The sequence below is a fragment of the Vulpes vulpes genome, chromosome 16, assembly GCF_048418805.1.
Source record: "Vulpes vulpes isolate BD-2025 chromosome 16, VulVul3, whole genome shotgun sequence".
Classification (NCBI taxonomy): domain Eukaryota; kingdom Metazoa; phylum Chordata; class Mammalia; order Carnivora; family Canidae; genus Vulpes; species Vulpes vulpes.
This window is the reverse complement of record NC_132795.1, coordinates 68969809-68983041: the sequence shown is the minus strand read 5'-3', so window position 1 is coordinate 68983041 and position 13233 is coordinate 68969809. Positions and strand designations below refer to the sequence as shown.

The following is a 13233-nucleotide window of genomic DNA, read 5'->3' as shown; positions in this document are numbered from 1 at the left end:
ACAATCCGGTGCTATTTACATTGTTTGAATGAAGAGAAAACATGAAATTCTCACAATCATTTCTTACGGTGGACCTCAATATCATGTGCTCCTGTAGCAGATCACCATATAGCATTCCCACTTGAGCACAAATGTGCTATTCTTAAATAAAGCATTATAAACAAATACAGTAGAACATTAAAGAGATACTATACCTTACAAAGTGGAATTTATTGCAGAAGTAACATTGTTTAACATTTGGAAATATGCTTACATTATTCACCAAATGAATAGGTCAAAGGATCCTATTCTTTGAGTAGATACCCTAAAAGGCATCTCACTCATATTTTCCATAATAATAATAAAATCTGAGAAAAATATATGTAGGATTTATATGAAGAAAACATAATAGCCTGTCATTTTCTCTGTCATTTTGTTTCAGTAAAGGGGAGAATATTGGTACCTCCCAGAAACAGCAATTTCACCCTGAGGTGAAGCCAGGCAATGCATACAAAACTCTTAGAACAGTGTCTGGAATCAAATAAATGAGAAAGAAATATTACCCATTATAATTAATACTACTGAGGAATATTGAAGAAGACTTAATTTGTCAGTGGAACATGAATTAAACTAGGCATGGAATGACATCTTGGCCTAGTGCACTTTTTTTTATTTCAAATGTGCACAACTGGTTCAAAATTTTATTAAGTGAGCAAAAATAGACCTAGAAATATGAAAGGGAAAGTAATGAAATGGGACCTATTTTAAAATGCTTAAGTTTTTAATTTTAATTCCAATATACTGAAGATACAGTGTTATATTAGTTTCAAGTGTATGATATAGTGATTCAACAATTCTATACCTTACTAAATGGTCATCAAAATAAATGTACTCTTAATTCCCTTCACCTATTCCCCCCACACACACACCTCTTCAGGTAACTACTAGTTTGTTCTCTATAGTTAAGAGTTTTTTTCTTGTTTTGTCTCTTTTTTCCCTTTGCTCATTTATTTTGTTTCTTAAATTCCATATATGAGTGAAATCATATAGTATTTGTTTTTCTCTGACTGACTTATTTCGCTTAGCATGATACTCTCTGGCTCCAGCCATGTCTTTGCAAATAGCAAGAGTTCATTCTTTTTGATGGCCAAATAATATTCCATATATAAAAGTATAAATATATGTATAATCCATTATATTCCAACATATTCTATTTTATATATATTCTAATATATATAATATGTATTATATATACCATTATATATATTGTATATATATATACACACACACATACTCATATATACACATACACACATGTGTGTATATATATACATACACACACACACACACACACACATACTCCCCACGTCTTCTTTATCCATGCATCAATCAATCAGTGAACACTTGGGCTGCTTCTATAGTTTGGCTGTTGTAAATAATGTTGCAGTAAACATTAAGAATCATATATCCTTTCAAAGAAGGACTTATTTTATCATTCTTAATAAGTTATAAAGCATTATAATAATCAGGGTTAGACTGAGATCATTTTCACTGTGTCCCTGGGCATAACTATTTGAATCCATATTCTCTCCAAACTTGAAGTCCTTCTGCACTCGGACTACTCAAGGAGTGGCCAGAGGGCCTTTAGGGGAGAATATGGAGGAGAGCCAGCATCTGGCAGGCAGTCTTTGGCTAACCAGGCTGTGACTTGGAGAGCATTCTCCTTTCTTACTGTCCCCTTGCTCTCCAGTGTTGGAGCATCACTTACTCTAGATGTCTGGGGGTCCTACATATTCTTCCAAGGCTCTTTTGCAAGGAACCAAGGCTCACTTGGTATTATAAGTAGAGAGATCTTTCCTAGACACCGCTCCTCTGCTCTCAGATGGCTTACAATCCATGTGGATTGGAGAGGAGGGAAGAGTTCTGGAGATGGACACACAACAATGTGAATGTACTTAATGCCACAGAACTGTACACTTCAAAATGGTCACAATGGAAAAAAAAAAAGTTAAAATGGTAAATTGTATCAGAATTAAAACAGAACTATGAGGAGAGGGAGAAGAGTGGGTTGCACCCAAGGTCTGGTTCTCTAAACAGCATATATTGTAGGAGATCGTCCAGTGTCACCCCCTGGGTATCGGGCTCTACCTTGCCCTGTGCAGAAGCACTTCCTGTTTTCCTTCACCCTGCCCCTGGGTGCCCAAGTCCAGAAGTCAAAATGGAAGATAGAAGAACAGATATTCAGATTTTGCTGCCAGGTCTCCATTAATGCCTCCCTGGAACTACCTGCCTAGTTGCTGACCTGAGGGAGGTTGTGCATTTGGAACACAGCCCAGCCCCCACTCTTCCTCCTTCCTCTTCCACTTTCAACTGGCTTCCTCCTCCCCTTTTGGACAGATCTACTGACTTAAGTTGAATGGCATCTTGCAAGTTGCCCACTCAAGCCTCTTCCTAATGTTTGGAAACTACTTTTCAAGAAGCAGAGGTGGTCAGAAAACGTCAGCTATAATTTGTTTGCCGATGGGGAGCATATGCTCAGAAGAACGGATTGGAAACTAGGTTGGGGGAGAGGGGAGTGGACCAAAGGACTGCTCTTGGCAGAAGCATCCAGGCTATTGTTTTTCTTAGGTAATATTCCAAGCCCCAAAGGATCAAGAGGAACTCTTGTTCCAGGCCAGGTCATAGAGTACAAATTAAGGGGAAGTAGGGAAAAATGGACAAATATTCTTAACTTTTTTTTTTTTAATTCAAAGAAGTTGATTCCTGTCCCTTACTCCCCTCAACTTCTAGAACAGATTATTTTACGTTTTTCTGATGACTAAATACATTTTGTTATATATAAATCTATGTGCATCTCAGTTCTAGCTGTGGGGTTTTTATTTAATTTTGTGTTTGATTTTTTAAGAGGGAATAAAGAGTGGGAGAAAGAAGCCTGCTTTCAGATTTAAGCATAAAGTTCTTAAAATACTTAAATTCTCAGGAGAATATTTAAAGGACAAAAAAATTTATAAGGTTAAAATTCGAGGAAGTGAGAATCAATGGGATTTGTGAAAAATACTCCCTTAAAGATGTATGCACAGTGAAGTAAGGAAAAGGCAATGTTGTAGGCATGAAGGAGGTTTTTGGAAGGTCATCTGAGAAGGGGTGTTACGTAGATACTCAGTGGCTTGCTTCTGCTCTTGGCATAGCCTCCCGACCTGTGTATGCACGTATCAGGGAGCCAGACACAGTCTGGTGGAGAGCAGATATGCAGCTGGTCAGACTCTGTTCAAACTGCAGTCCCATCTTCACTGTGTGATACTGAAACTCACTTAACCTCTTGAAAGGTTAAGTGAACCTCAGCCTCCTTACCTATGAAATAATCCATTCACTCATCTTCAAGGGTGGTCATAAGGTTTAAATGGCAAAGGAGATGTAAAATAGCACAGTGACAGGTATATAGTGAGTTTCAAAATATGGACATTTCCACCACTATCATTGTTCTCATGTGCCAGCAGAAATCTGTTCACCCTCTTACCTCCTTTGAAGGGAGGACATCTAGTCACATTGATTTTGCCACACATAGCTCTCTACTCTGGCTCTCTCCCATCCCTGTTTCTCCAAGATGGGCTATTTTAAGGTCAAAGGGATTAAACTCAGATTTAGTGCTTTCTGGTAACCACTGATTAAAAAGCCAACCAACCAGAGCACCTGGGTGGCTGAGTCAGTTAAGTGTCTGCCTTCTGCTCACGTCATGGTCCCAGGGTCCTGGGATCAGGCTTCCTGCTCAGCGAAGAGTCTGCTTGTCCCTCTCCCTCTGCAGCCCTTCCCCCCACTCATGCTCTCTCTTAAATCAAGAAATAAAATATTTAAAAAAGACAAAACCAAAAACAAACAACAACAACAAGAAACCAAACCAACCATGTTCATATCACAGTTACCATAGAATCTTCAGTTAAGGATTGATCTCTGACAACACAAAGCATCTTTGTGCCTTATGGCCTATTGCCTATGGCCAGTTGATCTGATTTTGTAAAAAAACAAAAAAGAACAACAACAAAAAAAACCCACTTCCTTACTTCCCTGAAGGAGTCTAGCCTGATACACAGGTCTCCATGCCTTTCTATTTATTTATAACACAGCACATAAGCTTCTATTCTATGCCCTCCTTGGGGTGGGGAAAGTCAGACAGATGAGTGTAAGAGCTAGAACCTCAAGAAGAACTCTGCTTCACTCTGAGTTCTTACCATCCAGATAGGAAGTCTTCTATCTGATGTTAAGTCATGTTCTTTTCTCCTCTTGTCGTATTTTCTTAGATAATGACAGCAGCGATTCAGAATTCCCGTCTATTATGTTCAAAGCACGCTCTCGAACAGGGACACTTCAGGAAAGACGGTTGACACAAGAGATAATCCCAATGAAGAGCTTACCCAGAGGAGGGAAGCCGCACCACTTCGGTTATCAAAGAAACACAAGCCAAGAAGAGTATGTTGGTGTGGGCAGAAGGGAGGCACTACGGCCCAAACCACTGTTCCATGTAGTAGATGAGGAGTTTGAATCTGGAGAGGAGAGTGAGGAAAAAATCTCAGCAAGTGAGTCTCGATGGTCAGCAGAGTACAGACCCAGCAGGCAACACCACAGGTCCCACAGTCCTTTACTACAAAGAAAATAGTTTCATCGTCCACATGATTGTCTCCATGTATTTCAAGAGTCCATTTTCCTACTATTATCGAAGAAGGATTTTCAGAGTTACAAAGAGAGCTACTGAATTCATTTTTTTTTTTTTTTTGGAAGCTGTTAGATATGCATCTATAAGAGGAAAGGAGATTCTTTTGGAGAAAAACTTGGAACAAATTTGCAGGCTCCGCTACATTCCTAGTTGGTGTACTCTGTAGATGAATTCCCTGTGAGTGATAAATGTTAATCATCACAGGAATTATTACTAAAATTCCTGAGAGTGTGTGATCCATGAAAATTATTGAGATAGAAGCATGATTGGTCAGTAATTCACCTTGACTATCTGCATGTGCAGCCTGTAATCATGTTAGAACTGGGAAGGGCCTGGAAATCCTCTGGCCCAATCCTCTTGTGTTTACAAATAAGGACACCTTGCCCAAGGTCATGTGAGTTGCTGCTTTCACAAGCTGGCTGTCCTCCCTCCCAAGAGAATGCACTCAATAATTATATTTCTGGGGAAAGGTAAAATTTGCCATAATGTGGCTTTATTTAATCAGTAGCAATAATAAATGGATGTGACATGTACTAGAGGATTAATCTGCGAACAATGGGTTCATAGTCTATTTTATAATTGGAATATTTATTTTAAAAACAAAATAGCTATAAACAGGCTTTAAAAGCAATGACACGAACAGCAGGTATTTATTAGATGTGCAGTTGGAGGCTGTGGTACCGTGCCCTAGGATTTGAAACTGTTTCCCAATTTAATTTTCCATCCTCATCACCCCCAGACTTGACCTTGAACCTCACACTCTGTCTAGCTCACCAACTTCGCTAGATGACTTTATCTTTCCTCCCTCCTTGCCCTCTTCCTCTTCTCTCTCTGCTGGTCACTGTAGATGAACACATATTTTTTAAGTGCTATTTATTGTGCCAAATGGCTGATCTATAATAAACAATTAACCGTAATATCCTTTACCATTGCTATTTTTGTCATCCCTAACAACTGATTTAATGCTATGCATCTCTAAAGTATGCTTTCCAATGCACCCAGGTCCCTACACCTGCCCTGATCCTCTTACTCAGAAGCAATGAAGTGATCTCCCTCCTCCTCGGTGCACCCACACCCCACTGAGTGTGTTACAGAACTTATCAGGGAATTACACTTATGCATGTGCATGTGCATCTACCATGATCTGAAAGACAGGGAGGATTGTCCCTTCATTTTAAATTTTATCCATTCATCAATTGCATTCTTTATCTCTTGGTTTTATTCTTTTTCTATTACTTTTAACTTGTATCCATTTTTGGTCTTAGTTATTACAGTGCCTTGTACATGGTAGATTATCTATAAATCTTGAGGCATCAGTGACCTTTTACATCAGGAAAGGACATTGGAGGAGATGTTGTCAGACATCTTATTTTCCAGGTGACAAAAATGAGGTGTTGGGAAACTGGCTGGTGCCAGCTCAGCGTTTTGAAGGGCTTGTTCTCTAATATAGCCCATGCATACCAATGACTGACAAAGGATATATGACTTTCCTGGATTTATAGTTTGTGAATGGCATTTACTCAGGTTCCTGCTGCAGTGGTAGAAATGGCAATCAAAAGAGCCCACTTGGCTTTTCTTCTTTTGCATCTGATATATAAGACTGCTTCTAGGTTGTCTAAATATTTTAAATTACATATTACCAAACAATCAGCTGTAAGAGATAGAAGTATATGTAAAACCCAGGGATCTCTGGGCTTTGGGTTTGGGGTGTGTGTGTGTGTGTGTGTGTGTGTGTGTGTGTGTGTTTCTTTATTATTGTTTAAACAAACAAGCAGTCAAAGCAACAGTTTTATGAGTTTTTTCCCTCCCATGAGAGGGAGTCAGTGAGCCATTATCCTCAAATTGTAGGTGAAGATACAGAAACAGAGTAAGGGCATCAGAAACCACCTTTCCAAAGCCATATGCAAAACCAATTCTTGAGAGGTAGATAACGCTGTGTTCCTTGCTGGATTATCCATATAACAGAAATCCAAACTGTGAAGGCCCCTTCCCAGAGTCACCAGCAAAGTCTAAGGATCAATGGAATTTATCTAATTCTTTTGTTTTCTCTGACATGCTGGTGCCGTTTGAGAGAGGGATGGTGGGATTTAGTGAATGGATGGGAACTCACCCCTTTAATAGGTAAAAACCACAATAGAGTTCTTTGCCCTGAGCCCATTTGTTTACCTAGACACTGTCTAGCCCTGGCTGCCTGACTTGGGAAAGTGGCCCTGCAGTTCCTTCCTGAAAAGTATGACAGGTTGAGGGCTCTAGGGGTCCTGGTAGCTCTGGTATAGACTTGGAGAGCTTATGGTGGAAATGGCCTCTTTCCTTAGTCATCCAGGATTGTTTCAAAATGCCGTGTGATCTGATCTTCATTCCCCTAGTGACAGTCCACTCTGGGGGTTGGCTGAGGGTGTGATAGGTACCCCAAGAGTGCTCTTGGATATCGATATCACATCATGAGTTTTTCTAACAGGCACCAAGCAGTTTTTCTAACAGGCACCAAGCAGCAGAGAAAGTTCTCTCTTGAGTGTTGAGAAAGATCTGCTTCTTGCTCCCTACTCAGCTCAGGGAGGGGTTAGAATCCCTTAGGGTGCTCTCCTGGGCCTGGCCGAAGGTCCACTGAGCATCACATCTTTTCTGCCAGTGGCAGAATTTGTCCTTTTGTCTTCAACCTCGAAAAACCAAACATACAACCCACAAAATCCAATTTTCCATATATAAGTTTTTTATTTGTTTTGTTTTTTACTTTCTCAAACCTGTTCCTATTGCTAGCCTCAGTGGTCTTAGGCTTTAGTAAATTCTGAAATTGGGTAGAGTAGCATTTCCTCTTATTTATCCTATACAGCAGCTTCCTACCTAAAAGGTTATGTTGGTGTTTGGGATGTGGTGACTATTTGTGCTCACTTAGCCCAAACCTGACATGGGACCTCCCCTGTCTTTCATCAACCTGCTAAAAGAGAAACATTGGCTGTAGAAGAGAATCTGCTATGACAAAGTGGGGATGGCATGGTGGACACTTCCTTGTGCTTCCCTCATGCTTTTCTCTCTCATGAAGGCCATATACTTCTATGCTTCTCTTCTGAGAAAAAGTTAAAGGGTCCTTGGGAGTAGGGCTAGAATTGCCACTCGAATTTAGTGATAGAATTACCATTTCTAGGTATAATAGGTGACTACTACTACTGTTCAGGTCTTTAGCCTACATCGTTGATTTTAGCCTGCAGGGAAGCTCCTAGAACACTTCCTTGCCTTTTCAGATGCCAACCACTCAGATCATTTACATTTTTAAATCAATATCATTAGTTCAGAGTTCAGGCTCTGGAGTGAGATTGCTTTTAGCTGTGGGACTTTGGGAAACCTAGTTATCATCTTCAAGCTGAAATTGACTGATAAAATAATTATTTTATCTACCTCGTAGAACGATCAAAAGGATTAAATAAGATAATATTTTTAAGATTCTCAGCTTAGTGCTGGTTTGATAGTAAGAGTTTGGTTACTAACAGCTATAATTATTTAGGCAAAAATATATGTACTCATAACAGAGGACATACATTAATTTAATTACATGAAGAGGTATAAATAACAGACATCTGAGACCTTTCTGAGAGGCAGTTTGAATAACATAATAGAGGATACTTGGGACTATGCATCAATCCATAGCAAAACCAGAGATCAGGTCTGGATACAGATTCATGTTTTTCCAGCAAACCTTATTTAATTTTTTTGTCATTATCTCAAAATTATTGTATTTTCTTGTTTGGGGAAGATGGTCACCATGGTGTCCATTCCTAATCATGGTTTATTCTCAAAGAGACAAAGAATTTAGAAGACCTAACTCTGCATATCGTGATAGGTACCCAGTGAAGAAAGGGAAAATTTCTCTGTGTTGGGAAAAATTCAATGGGCTTTAATTCCTCAGCTTGGAATCTTTTCTGTAAGAGACCTCCCCTCTGAAAGAGTGATTATTTTTAATTTATAAGTATTAACTAGTGAAATAAGTGATTAAGGATTTTCAGCATGGAAAAAAAAGGTAGTTTTACTGTGTTTCATAACTTTCTAAAATTAGGGAAAGTAGTTTTTCCTAAATAAATAGAGTCAGTGTATGTGTTGGTGTTGTGTAGGGTTCTTGTAAATATATTTCATCCACAAGTAATACAGGTGGTTTCTTGTAGTTTAACATTTTTTTTTTTCCTGAGTAAACTCTGTCAAGTATCTTATTTCTAACTCCTCCTGAGAAAAGCCAGCAGTGCAGACAGAAAGCTTCCTTTTAGGACATCAGTCACTGCTAATTGTTAATTGGGCCATAAGCCGAGGGGAATAAAAGAGATGCCTGCACCAGTGCTAGTCACTCCCGTAATTAGCAAGTGATGTGTTGTTTCATCTGTGCACAATATTTGATTTAATAAATTCTTTTTCTTTCTGAGACTCTAATACGCTTCCAAGCCAAGGGTCGTAGTCAAAGTGAGTATGACATGTCAGAAATAAAAATTTCCACTGCTTGGCCTTCTTCAAGTTTGGGCTTCTTCAACAGAGTAATGGGAGCCATGTTGTAAACTGAACCAAGATGGCCATGACTCTGTTTCCAGGCACAACAATGCAGACCTTGAATCAAAATTGGTCCTAAAATCAAGGTGTATACTCTACGTCCTAAGAGATCAGTCTTGCATAAAACAGCAATAATAGCCCACATTTACAGGGTACTTATTATATGCCAGGCGCTATTCAAAATGCTTTATCACATAGTACATAGATGTGGTGTCACCCCATCTTAAAAGAAAGGACAGACTGAGTAACAGGTCCAAGGTCTCCCTGCTTCCAACAAAGATCTTGAAAACCAGGTCTATTTGGTTCAGAACCATTGACTAAACTCTCTCCCTGAGAAGAATTGAGAATTTGATTTTTTTCTCACTTGGGAAAGATCCAGTGGAAAGAAACAGCAGACCTCCACCCTCAAAAAAAAAAGAACTTGACTTTAAAATGGACAAATACAGCAGAAAGTGATGTAATTCTGAAAATCTGTTTTTACAAACAGGGTGGAAGGGGGTCAGGAGAGTGACTGACTACTAAAGCATTCAGATAATATCTAAAGAGGCACATATATTCTTGGTGAGCCCTGTGCCATTAATTGGAAACATATTAAGTACCTCGCTTTTTTACTAAGAATTTTTCATACACGTTTTTAAAAATTTAATTCTCTTAATAATCTTGTGAAGTTGCCATTAGGATTATTATCCCCATTTTACAGATGAAGAAACTGAGTGTCAGAAAAGCTTTCACTAAGGACACACAGTTGCTCCAAGTGTTCATCCAGGGACACAAATGGCAGTGTATTCACATTTAGAACTGAGTCCAAAGTCACTTATTCTATCCACTGAGCTAGAGTAACACCTTTAGAGATGTTGTAAAAAATATATTGAGTAACCTAAAAAATGAATTTTGTGTTTACCATCATCATTTGAATTCTTAACATCACGTCACTACATCAAGTAATGGTTCTGGTCTTGTTTATGCACCTGCTGCCACAACCAGGACTTTCCTTTCTGTTTGGCTTGATGTTCAAGTGCTAATTGAAGCTAACAGTGCCTGTGGCCAAATCATTGCTTCCGGAGTCTGTGTCTTGTATTAAGTATAGTGAAATGAGAACATGAATTATCCTTTGACTGGTTTTTATAATTTTAATATTTTTATTCCTATTGGAGTTTATCTTGGAACTAAAGAAAATACTAGAAATAAAGCCAGATAGAAACTTTCAAAATAAGGGGTCACCCAGCACCACAGCCCTGGGCCAGTGGAAAAGGAAGGAAGGCCCCATAGTGTTTCATTTATTTTGTTTCCTTACAGGAATTTTTCTGGGTAACTAAGAGCGAGCGAAACCAAGACTCTGGGTTTCACTGGTGTACTGTTTCATGGGTGAAGGCTGCCCTTGTTTTGAGTTTGTACCTTTTCTGGACCTAGTTCAGGAGGCAGCCCTATTATCTAATTATGCCATCTTTAAATGGGATTGTGTGTATGGGCAGCGGGGCATGTTCCAGAGTTATAAATGCAGAAGTGAAAAAAGCAATCAGAAAGAGGAAAAGAGGGATAAATGCTTTGTCCTCCAAAAAGGAGATACTCTTGAAACAAGAGGACAAAGGACAGGTCCTCACCCAGGGAAACGCCCACAGGAAAGGCTTACGGAGCAGGGCAGTCCAAACCAGCAGTCTTAAGAGCATGGGGTTTAGCAAACAATGGTTGTTGTACTCCACCCACACCCCTGGAGCTGAATTTCAAGTTCTGAATTTAGACAATACAGCTGGAATTTCTGCAGTTTCTTTCCTTGACACATGGAGCTTCGGGCAGTTCTCGTTAAAAATATCTGGACAAATATTGCGAGAATCAAAATGAATATTTGAAAAGTGAAATACATCTTTGGTGAGTTGGGATAAATTCTTCCAGGCAAGATGAAAGAAAATAGCTTTTGAAGAGTACCTCCAAGCAGGATAGTAGTTTCATAATGGTTTGAGGAAGTAGAATGAATTTGTTGGAGGGAAAAAAAAAAGGTAGAATCTTGATTATTTCATACTAGATCCTTCCTTGCACTTAGGGTGGACTCAAGAAAACTTCATACACAGAAGATAACTTTACATTTGATTAATTACTTGCAAGGCTTGGTGTACCACACTGTTCCCTTCTAGACCGTAAACTCTTTAAATGCCAGCTATAAAGAAAGCCTTGGGAAATGTTGTTGCATTAATGTGTCTTTAATAAATGGTAAGAACTAAATATCCTAGAGCAGTTGGTCAAATGTTGGTTGAACACCGCAGGGTCATTTCTTCCAGGGCTTTGTTCAGAAAAATTACATTACTCCACGATTATATTGAGAGGAGTCACCCGGCAGTAGAGTCTTTCTCACTAGCCATTTCTGTCTTCCTGGGGATGACCTGACCTCCTCCTCCTCCAACACAGCAATGTAGAATTCGGAATCCAAAGGTTTGGGTTGGAGTACTAGCTCCATCCTTCCAAGCCAAGGGTCCATCCTTCCACACAAGGGTGCTTGTGTGATGCCCATCAAGCTCTTTAACCTCCTCAGTTAATTTCATATCACTAAATTGAGAGTAACAACATCTATTCTACCTAACTCATGAGAGGGGTGTGACTCTGGAATGAGGTCAAGAGTTTAGTGAACTCTAAAAAGATGGATCCCTGCATTATTCTTGAGCAAGCTGAAAATTTGAGGGGCTGTGAGAAGACTTAAGGAGGCATTCTAAGACAGTGGTTAAGAGCTGGAGTACAGGAGTAAAGCAGACCCGATTCTGAATCCCTTTCTGTGGCTTTGGGAAACTTCACTTAGCCAAGGTTTACAGTCTTCAGTTAGCGGAGTGTCTTAAATAGTTAGTGCATGATACACTTTACTTGTTACCCTAATAAAGGAGTTAGCATAGTTTTGTGATGAAAGATGGGGGCTCTGCAATCAGATCACCTAGACCTGTGAAAGGGCAAGTCCTTTTTTTATTTTTTATTTATTTATTTATTTATTTATTTATTTATTTATTTATTTTTCATTTTGCAAGTCCTTTTTAAAGAGTTAACATCGTGACTCTCAAAAAATAAAGTGCACACTTGTTGAAGATGATATTTAACTCATTAATTCATGAGGGAACCAATACAATATCTCAAAGGAGAATTCTGAATACCACACATTTAAGAGGCGGTCATAAATGCTAAAAGGAAATCACAGATAAATGTGAAATAAGCTTTTAACATGGTGGGAAGAGAAATCAGTTGTCTCTTCACCCAACAGAATCCATTTGCGTGTCTACAGACAAGAATTATTTGGAATGATATCAGTTTTCTACAATTTACAGAATCAAAATTAGCTGAGAAACAACAGTATAATTTAAAGACAATGAAAGCGTAAAACCATAGTGCTTGGAGCAGGTTAAAGTTAATGGAGAAAATGAGAGAAAAGGACTTTTTTTTTTTTTTTTTCTGCACCTTGAGGTGGACTTAAATTCTCATTTGCTAAAAACTCATGGGAAATACTACAACTCAGAAAGTTCCAGTTTCTCTGGTAAAGGGGATAAACCCCAACTACATTATTGTCTACTGTTCAGATCTGCAACTAATTCAAATCTGATCCTTTCTCCTGTGCTTTCAATAGATTTGACACTTAAAGTAGTATACTGATCCAGGTGCTTCTCATGAGTCTGAGATTAGCAGTTGCCTTCATTTGATTATTACTAATTATGATACAAATATCCTAGGGTATAGTTCATTTTGTTCCCTATTTAAAACTCTTACCCCATGAGGGGAGCCTGTGTAGTGCAGTCAGTTAAGCACCCAACTCTTGGTTTGGGCTCAGGTCATCTTGGGTTGGGGAGACTGAACTCCAGATAGGTTCCACCTTCAGCATAGAGTCTGCTTAGGTTTCTCTCTCCCTCTCTCTCAGCTCCTACCCGTTGCATGTGCTCTCTCTGTTTCTCTCTTTCTCTAAGTAAATAAATCTTTTTAAAAATACCTCTAACCTTATGAATTATCTCTATGTTTGTTTTTAATCTACTCCCAACTTTTGCAAAACTGTCCTA

The 13233-nt window shown here is 38.9% G+C and overlaps 1 protein-coding gene across 1 annotated transcript in view; it reads left to right on the top strand.

The window, feature by feature from the left end:
* The window catches only part of SLC9A4 (solute carrier family 9 member A4), a 74045-nt gene extending 62614 nt beyond the window's left edge, over nucleotides 1–11431 (top strand). Inside the window, exon 12 of the mRNA XM_025992386.2 lies at nucleotides 4275–11431. Within this exon, the coding sequence (XP_025848171.1) occupies nucleotides 4275–4630 (356 nt within the window). The 3' untranslated portion in view covers nucleotides 4631–11431. The remainder of the gene's footprint in view (nucleotides 1–4274) is intronic.
* Nucleotides 11432–13233: the final 1802 nt, after the last annotated feature.